The 15,949-nt window shown below is 38.2% G+C and overlaps 1 protein-coding gene across 1 annotated transcript in view; it reads left to right on the top strand.

Annotated features, from left to right (window-relative positions):
- The window catches only part of dhrs11a (dehydrogenase/reductase 11a), a 79,705-nt gene extending 66,678 nt beyond the window's left edge, over positions 1-13,027 (top strand). Inside the window, exons 5-7 of the mRNA XM_043718558.2 lie at positions 3,613-3,705; positions 6,961-7,026; positions 12,909-13,027. Of these exons, the coding sequence (XP_043574493.1) occupies positions 3,613-3,705; positions 6,961-7,026; positions 12,909-12,950 (201 nt within the window). The 3' untranslated portion in view covers positions 12,951-13,027. The remainder of the gene's footprint in view (positions 1-3,612; positions 3,706-6,960; positions 7,027-12,908) is intronic.
- Positions 13,028-15,949: the final 2,922 nt, after the last annotated feature.

Here is a 15,949-nt window from a genome sequence, read left to right as displayed (position 1 = left end):
GACCAATAAAGGAATGCATACTAAACGCCTTCTTCACTATCCTATCTATCTGTGACTCTACTTTCAAGGAGCTATGAACCTGCACTCCAAGGTTTCTTTTTCAGCAACGCTCCCTAGGACCTTACCATTAAGTGTATAAGTCCTGCTAAGATTTGCTTTCCAAAAGTGCAGCACCTCTCATTTATCTAAATTAAACTCCATTTGCCACTTCTCAGCCCATTGGCCCATCTGAACAAGATCCTGTTGTAACCTTCTTTGCTGTCCGCTACATCTCCAATTTTGGTGTCATATGTAAACTTACTAACCAATCCTCTTATGCTCACATGCAAATCATTTATATAAATGGCGAAAAGTAGTGGACCCAACACCAAACCTTATAGCTCTTTTAAGGTAGCAGCATACTGACATTCTTATGATTTTTTTAAAAATGCATTTACTCATTTTTGCCAGGTATTGAGACTTAAATTCTTACAGGTAAATGAAGATATGGAGATTCAACAGATAACTGCTTTTAGAGCACAGTTTCACTTAAACGGTTTCAACAAACATACTGCTTCCCCCATCACGATTATTTGACTCAGCCCTTTATCATCCAGCTCTCTGCCAACCACTCCCCAGCAGACACCTATGATCTATCTTGACCTAATTCAAATCACTCTCTTACATAGAAACATTGAACATAGGCCCATTGATCCTGCTCTGCCATTCAATATGGCCATGGCTAATAATCCAATTCAATATCCTTTTCCTATTTCCTTTAGTTGAAAAACTATATCTTCACCTTCCTTGAAAGTTTAGCCTCAACAATTTCCCGTCACTGAGCATTCCACAGGCTCACCAATGTCTAAGTGAAAAAATTTCTACTCCTCTCTGTCCTTAACCTTTAGATTTGTGAGCACTGGGTCTGGACTCCCCAGTCATCAAGAACATCCTTCCTGCTTCTATCCTATCCCTTATTCTTCCAAACTCGAACTGAACCAGTCCCTCCCTGTATGTCAGCCCCACAATCCCAGGAGTCACTCTGGAAGACATTCATTGCACTCTCTCCATAGCTAGAATATTTTTCCTGTATTCCATTTTTGACTTTTAATCAGTCTCTTTGTCTCCTTACGCTGGAACCTTAACTGTTCCCAATCCTTGTGTCTATTGCGTTTTTTTGGCTTTAATACAGTTGTTTATTGGTCTTGTTAGTCATGATTTGACCGCATTTCCCATTTTATTTTTATGCCAGACTAGAGTGAATAACTTCTACAATTTGTCTATGCACTCTTTAAATGTATGCCATTGCCTACCTACTGTATATTCATCCCTTTTATATAACAATCCCCAATTTATATAAATAAAACAAAGAACTGTGGATACTGAAGATCTAAAGCAGAAACTGAAATTGCTGGGGAAACTGGGCAGATCTTAAGTTGGATCATTGGATTCAAAATGTTAACTCTGTTTTCTCTCCACAGATACTGCCAGGCATGCTGAGTTTCTCATGCTGAGTTTTTATTTCAGAACCTCAATTTATCATAGCTCTTGCCTTATACCATCGTAATTTCCTTCATTTAAATTCAGGACCCTAGTCTGGGAAACAGCTGCATCACTCTACATCTTAATGAAGAATTCATCCTACTGTAGTTATGTTTTCCTAAGGGCCCACACATAACTGGATTGTCTAGTATTCCTTCCTTGTTAAACAGTACCCAGTCAAGGATGGCCTTTTCCCTACTTGGTTCTTCAATGTATTAATCCATAAAACTAACATAGAACCCTTGCAGTACAGAAGAAAGCCATTTGGCGCAACAAATCCACACCAACCCTCGGAAGAGAGTTCCATCCAAATCCAGCCCGCTACCCTATTTTATTTACTATGGCTGATCCGCCTAGCCTACACATCCCTGAACAACTGCAGGTAATTTCAGCATGCTAATCCACCTAACTTACACATCTTCGGATTGTGGGAGGAAGCCAGAGCACGTGGAGAAATCCACGCAGACGGGAGAATGTGCAAACTCCACATGCAGTCACTCAAGGCTGGAATTGAACCAGGATCCCTAGTATTGTGAGGCAGCAGTGCTAACAACTGAGCCACTGTGCTGCTCCTTTACGCTCTAAGAATTTATCCTTTACAGTTTGGTTCTGATTTGATTTGTCCAATCAGTGTACAAATTGAAGTCTCCTATAATTACAGTGTGCCTTTATTACTTGCACCCCAATTTCCTGTTTATGCCTCCTTCAATATTACTGCTGCAGTTTGGGATCTACATACAACCCCCCTATAATTTTCTGCTTCTTGGTGTTTCTCAGCACAACCATTCAGAATCTACTTCATCACAGCTAATATTTTTCCTCCCAATCATTAATTGTTTCCTTTTTAATTAGCAGTGTAATCCCATATTTTCCTTTTTTGTCTGCCCTTTCTAAAAACTGAGGGACCCTGGATATTCAGTTCCCATTTCTGATTATTGTATGGTGCAACTCTCTAATCAGCTCTGTTATATCTGTTTAGGCCTATTTGCACAACTAATTGATTCACTTTACTATGAAGGTCTCGCCATATGGCTAGTCTTTTTTAGCATTCTTCATTCAGTTCACCTTTCTCCTATTTGATTCCAGCCCATGAATTCTCTGCTTTCACCTTCCTATTTCTTATTCTGTGTTTTGTTTTAGTCCTTATTTCTTTGTCATTTGTCCCCCGTTTAGATTTGCAGCCCCTTGTCAGTTTAGTTCAAACCATCCCAACCACACTTTCAAATGAATCTCCTTGGTCATCAGTTCCAGTTCTGCCCAGATACAACTCATTTGGCTTGTACTTGTGCCATATCCCCCAGAACCGGTCCGAATGCACCACTTTGCATCATTTTTCCAACCATGTACTCGTCTGATATATCCTGCTAATTAGTATTCTAAGAAGCAGCACGAGAAGCAATCCTGTCATCAGTACCCTTCTGAGGTCCTATTTCTCTTTGCTCATCCCTGGAGCCTTGATCTCTTTCCTCAGCTGCCCAACCCACCCCCACCAAACCACAATCTCTCTCTTTTTCTTCCCTTTACTAATTGGCTGTCATCTCAAGTCCAGGCTTGTAAGCAATTAAAATGCATCCTCCTGTCAAACCATACTTAAGAGCTTCGTATCCTGAACCCCCAAACGTTCTCCCCTGCCTCTTCATTATTATCAGGGTTAGTCTTCCTTAGTAACCACTGTACTGAACACCGAGGTGGTGAGGGAACAATGTGATCAGGATCCTTTATGAACAAATATAGGGGAGGTTTGCTAATTCAGTTTGCTCAAGGGTAAAACAAAAAGGGGGTAACTGTTTAGTGTTTTTGCTTTTACAGAAGGCAGTTAATTTTCTTGCTAACATAGGGACCCAGAAATAGACATTGTATGTCTCCCAAACCACACTTGTTATGAGTGAAAGAAAATTGTAGGTTTTTGAACTGGAGTGACTCCTGCAATTGCCAAATTAAAGAAATAACAAATGCTGCCTGTCTGGCTGTAGTTCATGTTACAATTTTGTTGTTTAATAATGTTCCTGGGGGGCACCTTGGGATGTTATTCATTAAAAGTGTTATTTAAATACAAACTGATATTGTGACTTTGCCTTGTGCCCTTTCCAGTCTGTATCTCCAGGATTGGTGGAAACAGAGTTTGCATTTAGGCTTTATAACAATGATCCAGAAAAAGCTGCAGCAACATACGAGAACCTTGAGGTATGGAAACCAAACTGCTGTGTAAATAAATTCTTGTGTATGTCTTAGCTGTTAATTTTGTGGTCACTGTTGTAAGTGTTGGAGCCTAAATGAGGTTTATTTAGATGCTGAGATATGATGTAATCTGTAAACACGAAAGGAAGGAGAGAAACAAAGCCTAACCTTGATGAAAATGCTATTTAATGAATTTTTCATTCCCTTTCATATGACACTGAAGAAAAGTGTCTTCACGCAGGTGCAAGGGAAAATAGAATGTGTTACCACTAGGTTAGATTAGATTACCTACAGTATGGAAACAGGCCCTTCGGCCCAACAAGTCCACACTGACCCTCCTAAGAGTAACCCACCCAGACCCATTCCCCTACATTCACCCTTGACTGGGCAATTTAGTATGGCCAATTCACCTGACCGCAACATCTTTGGATTGTGTGAGGAAACCACAGACACAGGGAGAACATGCAAACTCCACACAGACAGTCACCCAAGGCTGGAATTGAACCTGGGTCCCTGGTGCTGTGAGGCAGCAGTGCTAACCACTGAGCCACCATGCCGCCCCTTAGAGCTGTTGGAACAGACAATATTAAAAAAATTAAAGGGAGGCTTGCACACATAAGGGAGAAAGACATTGAAGGATATAGAGCATATTATAAAGAGGTAATTAAAGTGTGACATGACTCTGCAGAGCATAAGTACGCCATGCCCCAGTTGGGCAAGTATTCAGTTTCTTTGCTGTAGATTGTATGTAACTTAGTAAACACTCGGGCTTAAATCAAGTATTTAATTTTACAGAAAGGGTAATCATTTTGTGTGATATAATGTTACAAATAAGTGTCACAAGACTAGGTTCATATCACCATTACGTTATAATTCTTGAATCACACTTCAAAGGAATACTAGAGGACATAGGTTTAGGGTGAGAGGCGCAACTTTTTCATGCAAAGGGTGATGAGTGTATGGAATGAGCTGCCAGAGGAAGTGATGGAAGCTGATACAATCACAACATTTAAATGGCTTCTGATGGGTTCATGAATGGAGGGGTCGGGGAGTTTAGAGAGATATGGACCAAATGGTGGCAAATGAGACTAGATTAATTTAGGATATCTGATTGGCATGGATGAGTTGGACTGAAGGTTCTGTTTCCATGCTGTGCATTTCTAATTCTGTATGACTCTAAATGTCTCGTTTACCGTAGCCAAGACATCTCGAGGTTCAATAGTATCTTTTTTTAAACAGAGTATATCTAGCATGGCTTGATACCTGATTTCCAGTTATGAATCAAAATAGGTGTTGATCGGTTTATTTCCAACCCAAAGATATGTGCTGAATTTTGTATTGAGGAAATTTTATTGTGGCTGTAAGGAATCCATTTGGGAGCAGTGAGTCAGAGACATTGTGATGTGCTTGAATGCTCAAAGGGCCAATGGGAGGCTGAGGCTAGCTTCAATATGTTAAGGATCTGGTCCAGGTGAATCAGAATCCCAAATTGGTTTGCAAAAAGAGGTAAGTTTTTAAACAGGAGATGATTCGGCTATGGAGAAGGCACACCCCCACAGAGGAAAAGATAGGGCATCTAACGCTAGTTCCCTGGTTGTCTAAAGATGTTGAGATTTAAAAAAGACAGAAAAAGGAGGCTAATGACAAACGTCAGTTTCACATTATCGTGGAGAACTGAGCTGAATGTGGGCAACACTGTAGATCTGAAAGAGAATAAGAGTATGACAATAGATTAGTGACTGTTGTCATGACTTTTGTAACTTTGTACAGAAACACAGTAGACAAAGGAGTGGTGGGGACAGCTGGGCCCAAAGGAAAAATAGTTTTATGTAGACAGAGGGTGTGACTGATGTTCTTGGCCAGCATTCGTCTTCACTAGCAGCATCCTCATCTCCAATATGTCAGTAAATGAGAAGGTAGCAACCAATCCTGGATAAGATTAAAATAGAGAGTAAATATTTCAAAGTCTGGCATTCCTCAAAATGAAAATGGCACTCAGTCAGTTGGGAGGCATCTAGATTACTGGGAAAAATGAGGATGCAAATTGCAGAGACACTAACCACAATCTTCCTACTTTCCTCGGAAATTATAGTGATGCCATAGAACATGTTAGATTGCAAATGAAATACCCCTTGATAAGCATGTTAACCAGAAGCTAACCAGTATTGTATATGCCTGTGGAGTATTCTAAAGTAGAATAACATTTAACTAGGTATTAGTTGGCACATTCGTTTTGTTAAAGACTAATTGTGTTTGTATAAGGTAATTCTGAGGATTGATGTTAAGTATGCAGATAAAATGTTTAGCCAGGTACAGTATGATAGGCCTTAAGCACAATATTGATTAAGTGACAGAAAGCCAGAAGTGTTGATTAACAGAGAATTTTAGACTGGAAGTTGTGTTCTGACAGATTTGCATCAAGACCAGTTACTCATTTTGATGTATATCAATGACCTGCACTTGGGTATAAACCAAAAGATATAATTTTAAAGGGACTGAGGGACTACAAGATCAGAGAGAATTGGGATCCGTATGTTCACTGTTCTTTGAAGGTGGCAGGACAAATTGAGAAGGCTTTTCTCCAAAAATACTGTAGCCTTGGCTTTAATAATTGTGGAATATTAAAGCATGATAAATTAAATGAAACCTTTTTGAAACACTGGTTTGGTTTGTCTAAATACCCTTGGCAAAAGCAATTAACTGTTCAGTGCCATTGTAAGAAATTTGAATAAGTTGAGTTTCTTAAGAAGTTTGGAAACCTACGAAATATTCCAAGGAGGAGTGCATCTGAGTGTCAAGTTGACTAGATGGTTAAAAATGAAGTAAGCTTGAACTTACAACAAATCTTGGCAGTGACCAGCAGTGTGAGGGATTGTTACTTCTCCTAGCTTTGTAATGGAAGAGAACTTTAATTTGCCTAATTGAAACCATTTGTCAAATATATCACAGTTTCCTGTCAATCAGTTGGCTTGGACAGCTGTCCATATTGAGCAAAACCATTAGTGATATCCAAATACATTGAGAAACATTGACGTTTACAGCTAAAAATAAGGCTGTTCGGTCCATCATTGCTAGAGCAATCCAAATAAATTGTTGTGCTTCGCTGTCTCTCAGACGACCCTGTACTGCTTTATATATCTAAAGTTTATTCACTTTTCCTTTAAAAAGCACTTTGTACCTGTTACACTTAATTCTGCGTTTTTTCAATTTTTTTCTATTACGTAGCTAGCTTTATCTAACAACCTGTATTCTTTCACTTAGTGTCTGAAAGCAGAGGATTTGGCCAGTGCTGTTGTTTACATTTTGAGTGCACCTTCTCATGTTCAGGCAAGTAACAATCCATTGACTAGTTATGGATATTTCATTGCACAACTTGCGTTTTGGTGAGGATTCCTTCTCTGGTTATTTCAGTCCTTCTCTCCATTTTTGTTTAATCAGTGGAGGCATTTTTTAGTGCATTTAAGGCAGCAAATGTATCAAGATGGTTCAAGGGAGAAACTCATGTTAAGCTGTAGTAGTTTTGGGACAAAATAACTGGAAATCAACAAATTAGTTGAAATCTTGAGCAGACATTTTAAAATTTTATGTTGCCTTAAGTTGTAATGTGATTCAGGGTTAAAGTAGGTATATGGCAGTAAGTTGTAAATCAACCATGATCATATTGAATCACTTTAAAATCTCAAATTGTTACATGGTTTCTTCCTGTGTCTTTGCTCATAAACAAATATTTGTTAGTCAAAGAATTAAAACTCAAAGTAAAGTGAGGTTACACAAAGATCTGTGCAGTGTCATAGCTTTTATTAACAATTAATAAATAATTAATTAATTAAATTAGAAATTTATTTTCTAAAGGTGTGCATAACACCAAATTGGTAAGGATATGAAGAGGCACATTGTTTGTAGACAAGTGTACAAGTTTGCAGAATGGTTATGTAATTGACATATGAATTTCAATCTATAAATGAGTGTGATGTCTTGTATTTGGGAACTCAATTTAGGAGTTATTTATTGTTTGGAAATTAAGTTAAAATCCAGTTGTGGTAAAGGAATACCGGGAACATGATCAAGAATGTCACTGAGTGGCTGGAGAACACCCTGAAGGGAGAGGATGAAGAGCCATAAGTCGCAGTGCACATCATTGCCATCTACAGAAGTAGAAAAGGGGACATGGTCCTGCAGTCAGGGAGATAAGTTTAAAAAAAATTGCAGAGCAAGACTTCGAAAGTAGTAATCTTTGAATCGCACTCAGTTCCAAGAGTACAGAATTAAGAGTACAACACATGAACATGTAGCTGGAAAAATGGTGCAGGAGAGAGGCGCTTTAGATTCTTGGGACATTAGAACCAGCCATTGCCAGATAGATTGCATGGGACTGAATTCTTTGCAAGGCATTTTGGTAGGGCATTTCACAGGTGGGGGTTTAAACTAACTTGGCAGGGTGTGGGAACAAGGAGAAAATACCTTGAAGAGGGAAGGTGCAGAGAATATTAGAAGAGATGAACTTCCAGCATGGATAGTGAATCTTGGAGAGTGGTGTTTAGAGCCTAGAATGTTTAGGGTTTAGCAAGTAATAGCATCTAAATGAGAGTTATTATGCATGCATGTAAATGCAAGGTACATGATTAGATTAGATTACCTACAGTGTGGAAACAGGCCCTTCAGCCCAGCAAGTCTACATCGACCCTCCAAAGAGTAGCCCACCCAGACTCATTTCCTTACATTTACCCCTGACTAATGCACCTAACACTATGGTCAATTTAGCAAGGCCAACTCACCTGAGCTGCACTTCTTTTGGAATGTTGCAGGAAACTGGAGCACCCAGAGGAAACCCATGCAGACATGAGGAGAATGTGCAATTCTGTATGGACACTTGCCCCAGGACAGAATCGAACCTGGGTCGCTGGCACTAGCCACCGTGCCACCCCTAAAATAGATAGTGTTTTTGGTACAGATTACCACATGACATTGAGATGTTGTGGCTATAATGGAGAGCTGGCTCAATGAGGGTTAGGTCAGAAGGCTAAATATTTCTGGATATAAGCTGTTCAGGAGAGATAGGAAAGGAGGACGGATGGTGGGATTTATTTGAGGAGAATATTACTGTGCTGGAGGGAGAGGATGACCCAGAGGGATCACTGACAGATTAAATTTGGCTGGAGTTAAGAATAAGGTCTTTGTGACTCCAATTAGTGAGAAATGCAAGGAAAATTGCAGCAAGCTTCACATAGTGTGGAGTAATTTTATAATGGTGGATCTTACTGTCCCAGCCTTTGAGTGGTTAGTAGTGGAAAAGGCTGAGAGTTCTTACAATGTTTTCAGGAAAATTTTCCTCTAGCGCATTTCCTGTCCAACATGGAAAGAGGTCTGTTTGACTTGGTCCACATCAGTTTGACGAAAGAAGTAGATCAAGTGGCCTAGCGAGACATTATGGGACAGTGATCATTATATCTCAAGGTTTGGGCTGACGAAAGAAAAGCTCAAAGATAATTCAGCGTAGGACCAATTAACTGTGGGGAAAGCTTGCTTCAATTAGATTACTTACAGTGCCCAACAAGTCCACACCGACCCGCCGAAGCGCAACCCACCTATTCCCCTACATTTACCCCTTTACCTAACACTACGGGCAATTTAGCATGGCCAATTCACCTGACCTGCACATCTTTGGATTGTGGGAGGAAACTGGAGAACCCGGAGGAAACCCACGCAGACACGGGGAGAATGTGCAAACTCCACACAGTCAGTCGCCTGAGTCGGGAATTGAACCCGGGTATCAATGGGGTGAGTAGATCTCGATCAAACTAATTTGTTGGAGATAGGCAGATTTGGAGAATCTCAGGTGGTGCAGTGTTATGCTGTTGTTCAAAAACAGATGTGGTTGCTGATCATAGATTAACTTGAAAGGAAGAGTTATTTTGGATATAAGTCAGTATATTTCCTGAAAAGGGAAAGGTAGATAAATCAAATCCAGAGCTTGCTGGATGGCAGAGGCAATAGAAATTAGAATAAATAAGATAAAAATGCGCTTATTTCAGTTGTTGGAGGAAAATAAAATTTGGAACACTATTTTAATATGGAATGTTTGGGTGGGGGGGTGCACAGTGAAGAAACCAGGAGCGAGTATGAAACAAAATTGGCAACAAAACATAAAATTGAGTACAAAGCCTTCGATAGTATATAAATGGTAATAGGAGGATTGGGCCAATTGACCAAAAAGAGGCTTTCTGTATGGAGCCAGAGGGCATGGCTGATATATTAAATGAACATTTTACATTCATCTTTACCAATGAATAAGATGCTACCCATGGCAATGATAAAGATCATCATTCAGACTCCAGAGGACTTTAAAATTGGAGCAGTGTTGTTATTGGATAACTATCTATACTTAAACTTAATAAGACATTGGGATGAGGTGAGATATACCCAAGGAATTAGAATTAGCTTTATTGTCGCACATACTCTCATGATTACAGTGAAACGTTTAACAAGTCACCATTTATGATGCCATCTTAGGTACAAATGTACCTAGGTAGAGATTCTCAAGATCAAATTGTTCAGAAAAATAAAGAAATAAAAAATCTAGTATTACAAACCTTCGCACCATCTTAGGTACAAACGTACAAAATAATAGGAATAAATTAGAAAAATAAGGAAATACAAAGTTCAGAATAACAGTCCTTCCAACCCGATCCACACTGGCACTTAGCCTCCAGACCGTACCAGGATTCATCTCGAGGCTGGGAGTCCGTGTTGAGACTGGCAATCTGCACTGGCTTCACTTCTCGGTCAGAGTACACATGAGGCCAGGCATCCATGCTGAGGATACAGAGGGAATGAGTGGAAGTTGCAGAAGTACGAGCCCTTTCTTTTTAGTCTTCCTTCAAGGCTCAAGTGGTGCCAAAGGACTGAACAATTTCAAGTGTTATGTCTCTTTCAAATAAAGATAACCCCAATAAGTACTGACCAGTCAACTTAATTTAGATGATGGGGAAGCATTAGAGAAACTTCTAGAAATAATAATTTGGGGAGGAAAAGTAGTTATGTGGACAGACACGGATTAATTAAGAAAAGCCAGAATGGATTTCTTGAGGGAAAACGTTTAATTTGTTGGAAATATTTTACAAGGTAAGAGGGAAGATTGAGAGCTTTGCTGTTGATGTGGTGTACATGAACTTTCAAAAGACATTTGATTCAGTGCCATACAATAAGCTTGTGTGTAAAGCTATAGCTGACGGAATAAAACGTACAGTAGCAACATGGTAAGGAATTAGTTGAGCATCAATAAAGAATGAGTGATGGTTCAATATTTTTACATCTGAGGAAAATTGGTCAGTACCTTGGACCTTTTGCTTTTACTGTTATATCTTAAAGATCCAGATCATGGTTTATCGGGCACATTTTCAAAATTTGCAAGGCAATGCAAAACTTTGAAGCATTGTGAACTTTGGAGGAGGATAATGTAGAGCTACAGGAGGAAACAGGCAGGGTGGTGAGATGATTAGGAAGTTGAAAGATACAAAATGGAGAAAAGAGAGATGATTCATTTTAGTAGGAAGAGCTTGGAGAGGCAGCAGGACAGAATGAGTGTGACATTAATAAAGCATACAATATCCCAAGCTTTAGTAATAATGGCATAGAATAGAAGAGCAGGGGAGGTTATTTTGAAGTTGTATATGTCGCTAGTTCTGCTTCCACTAGAGTATGGTCTTCATTTCTGGGCACAACACTTTTGGAAGGATATGAAAGCATTCAAGAACACAGCAAGAATGAGGATCTTCATTTAGGAAGATAAATTGGAGAAGTTAGGACTTTTTTTAAGAAAAGACTGAGAAGAGATATTTGGCACTAGTAAAAATTGAGTGATGTGAATAGAATAGAGAAGAACTGTTCTCAGTCTTGGAAGTGTAGAGAACAACAGAGCACCGATTTAAAGGAGATAGTAAGAGAAGAAAAAATGATGCAAGGAAAATCTGAGTGATTTGGTCCTGGTTTGCCTCAGTTTGGTGGAGACCGATTTAATTAAGAATTTCAAAAGGAAGTTAATGTTCAGAGTTATGTGGAAATATGTGGAAATGGAAAGATGTGTGTTGCTCACGCAGCCAGTGCAAAAAGAAATGAAAGAACACCTGGTATTTCTAAAAGTTGCAACGCAAATCATAACAAAAACAAAGAATTGGAGGTTTTTTCCTGACTGGAAAAATAGTGCTAAATTGTTTAAAATTTTTTATTAGACTGTAATCTTATTGCAGTTAACTGTTTTAATTACCATATTATAGAAACGTACAGAGTCACTGGAGATTTACAAGCGTAATACCTGAGCAATAAAGTTATACCTATTAAGAAAGGATGAAAATGCTTTGTTCTCTTTTTCCTGAAGAGCAGGCTGAGAATGATCTTAGAGTTCTTTAACATTATTAAACAAAGCACATACTGAGAATGCTTCCAGTTGTGGGGTTCATTAGAACAAGGAACCACCACTTAAGCTAGTTGCTAAGAAATCATACTGGTTAATTCATAAAACTATTTTATATTCAGAAGGTTAGTAAGAATGTGAAGCGCTCTACCACAAGGAGTGGTATAGAGACATTTAAGGGTGGCTAGATGAGCATACAAGGGAGGCGATAAACTGAAGTGTGCCATTAATGTCCCATAGATTGGTTAGGCTGAATTACATGTTTTAGTGTTGTATGTTCCATGTAATTTGATTTAAAATAGCTTTAAACAAAAACTTTATGAATAGTACTTTAAATGTTTAAGTTTCTTATTATACCTGATGAAAGATTAGTGATGGCACTGCTTAGTCCTTGTAATTATCTACAGACTAACACACATTACTTTTTCACTATTTATTTGACGCATTTACTTCCACTCTTTTTTCCTCAATCTGCTACATAATGTTTCCTGCTCTTGTCCCTTTGAGTGCCATTCTTGTAAGTTTCATACAGATTTGCGCAGGATGTATTCTATTTAACTATGTACAGTATTTCGTCCCCTAAAGTATCGAGCGTTAGTCTGTATTGTAAAATCTTGATAGTTGTTACTAGAATTTAAAAAAATTACTAAACTTATTGCTTCTTTTCTCTTTAGCATCAAAAAGGATGCTGTTTAGCACAAATCCAATTCTATGAATGCTTCCTGCATCTACCATATGATTATTTTAAAAGTATGCATTGGTTTTATTTAACTAAACACTGATTCTGATTTGACTTCAGATTGGAGACATTCAGATGAGACCTACTGAGCAGCGAACATAGCAACCAAGGAAGGAGCAGCCAGGGATGTCTATGAGCAAAATAGATTACGGCACAAGACCTCTGCTGGACAGTTTTTTTTTAAAAAACCGATGTGATACTAAGGGTTATATAACGTCCTATTTCATTTGGCGACTGGTAGAATTCATCTTTCATTTTCTCCAAGGAAATGTTTGCCTGTGCTGAGAAGTCTGCTGTAGGAGCAGAACATAATAGAATTATTTTATTTTAAGGGAAACTTTAATTTTATTTTGTCTTTTGCTTCTGACTGTTGCCAATCATTTTAGTGCCAACTGTGGCAGTAAAGGTGCAAAAAATGTATGAAGGATGATTGTGCTGCATATATATGTGGAGAAAATGATTCTTGATCACCTGTCTTTCTATCTTATTGGACAATTGTTTCGTTAACCCAAGCTAACAGTTATGTGACTGCTTATGGTGTGCATACCTGTTGGTCTCCACTCTGGTTTGCACTGAGAATTCATTGTACCGTTTGGTGAAAATGTTAACAGTTTTGAAGGGATTATTTTACGGGGTATAATTGATACCCGACTGTGATAAGTAACCAGTCTCGTTGCTTGATAGTGATGCCATTAATTAATTTTAATGTTTTCATTGCTGCTTCAGTATGAATTAGAATAATATTATGGACCAGGAAACAGTAGGTTTATCTAGTTTTTTATATATAATTTTTTAAAAAGGAAAGGCCTAGTTCACAGGATAATAGGGCACTTAATATAATCGAAAATACCTTAAATATTTCTTTTTGTTGTCTTGATCTTAAATTCAGTTTTAATTCCCACTATTCAAACTTTTTTCTAAGTTTATTCTATTGAAATGAAGCCTATATATGATAATTGCACCTGGCTACTCACTGAACGACATTCCTCCACTGTCTTGCATAACAACCTTCACCGTTGTCTAAAACTAAAAGATTTTTCTAGAGTTTTAATGTGATTGAAATCTAGAACAACTGAACTAGAGTACTATTGGTTGTTACCTATTTGTAATTCTTGAATATGACTGAAAAATCCCTAATGCTAGGTTTCTTTATAACTTCAATAATGTTGTGAGAGTAAGATCTGTACAACTAACATGTTAAAGATTGACTATATAATTCAATTTATTATAATCAGTCCAAGACTTTGAACAATGCTTTGCTTCTTCAAGAGTTGCATAAATTGTTGACTACTTAGTGATGTTTGTATTTTGCTGTCAGATTACAGTAAAGTAGATGTCTCTTTGAAGGTAGTGTCACCTGAGGATATAACACAAGAAGCAAATAGAACATAGAACTTGGAGCAGTACAGTACAGGAAAGAGTCCTTCAGCCCACAATGTTGTGCCAAGCATGGCGCCAAGTTTAATTCATCCCTTCTGCCTGCCCTTGGTCTGTATCCCTCTATTCCATACATATTCATGTGTTTATCTAAAAGCTCCTGAAACACCCTTGTTGTATCTGCCTCCATCATCACTCCTGGCAGCACGTCGAGCCACCTACCACAATGTTTTTTTAAAAAAAAAACTTGCCCCTCACATCTCCTTTGATCTTCCCCCTCCCCTCTCACCTTAAATGCATGCCATGTAGACCTCAAGCTAAATACCAGAGGTGACGACTTGGTCAGACAGGATAAGGCTTTTCTGGTAAGTTTTATTTTGGCTCACAGATCAAATCTCCAACCCCAGTTGATGATTTGTTCCCCATATATCTACATCCTTTCAAGTACTCACCCAACTTATAACCAACACTGTTCCCTTGTTCCACTTGATCATGGGCATCTCTGCCAGACTTAAATGACAACTGAAAAGTTAACATTGTTCTACTGTTGACAGATCTGCTGACAGTTTCTAGAATTTTCTTTTGTTTTATTAAATCCATATTTCTAATAACTAAACACATTATTAATTTTCATGTAATCAAGAACAATGTATCATAACGCAGCACACATCTCCCATGTTCAGTTAATAATAAACATGTGTATGGTGATTGTTTCAAAGCGACAGCTACTGGATATATATATTTACAATTCACATTAGAAAATACTTTTGATTTGTGATTTAAATAAATCTACCAAGTCCCATTCACCTCAACAGGATGAGAATCGAAAGTTACTTCTGAAAAAACACAAACTTTTCTCTCACAGTTCTGATAATGAACTTAGGATTTTTCTCTGAGGTACGGCCACTTGTAAGAGTGAAAGTTAACTAAAAAAAGAATGTACTCAGTATAATTTATTCAGATGGGAAGTGAGCTTCTTTGATAGACCAGAAGATTTGATTAAGGTGACAGCTCATCCATTTCTTGATTCTGATTGATGGCAAATGGCCTGAAAGTCACTTGGTAGAAGACAGTCCTGAAACATTAAGTGAATTGACACATACTTTGAGGTGAATAGTTTGGCAATTAATTCATGTGCAAGATGTTGACACAGCTTTGCTGCCTTCTGCTCAATTAGTATGTTTGACATTAAGTTAATCATTTAACGAAAGGGACATGTTTGATCAAACATTGCTCACTCTTCAGTGAATTATGCTGTAGATTTCATAGTTCAAGCTGCTGATTTTTGTTTTGCCCCTGCAACCTTGCTGGATGTTTCTTCATATTTTTCTCATGCTCCCTTATCTCTCAAAGGTGAAGGGAGAACGAGGAGGTGAAAGAAATGAAAATTTTGCTCAGGTTCCTGCTACTGGTTATTACCCTGTCATCCTTGCTAATAAATGCAAATGTGTGAAATTAGGTAAAGATTGTATTGGATGTCAATTGAATAACCTACCACAACATTTCTGTGCTCTTGCTGGGAACTCTTCTGTATCTTTCAAGAAAGCATTCTTAATTTGTATACAGGAAAGCTTTTCAATTGTGCTGTTGCTCACTCATCTCAAATTTATGGGTGATGTTACAGGTTTTAGCACCACAGTTGATATTTCTGACTTTCACTGAAGGCTATAAAATTGTTGGTAGCCACTTTTTTGTTTGCAAGCACGTTCAGCATTGTATTCCTG

The sequence above is a fragment of the Chiloscyllium plagiosum genome, unplaced genomic scaffold (genome assembly GCF_037043375.1).
Source record: "Chiloscyllium plagiosum isolate Xiang-an unplaced genomic scaffold, Cpla_swu_hap1 HiC_scaffold_31, whole genome shotgun sequence".
NCBI classification, from domain to species: Eukaryota; Metazoa; Chordata; class Chondrichthyes; order Orectolobiformes; family Hemiscylliidae; genus Chiloscyllium; species Chiloscyllium plagiosum.
The sequence above is the reverse complement of the archived record's forward strand: the minus strand, read 5'-3'. Positions and strand labels throughout refer to the sequence as shown.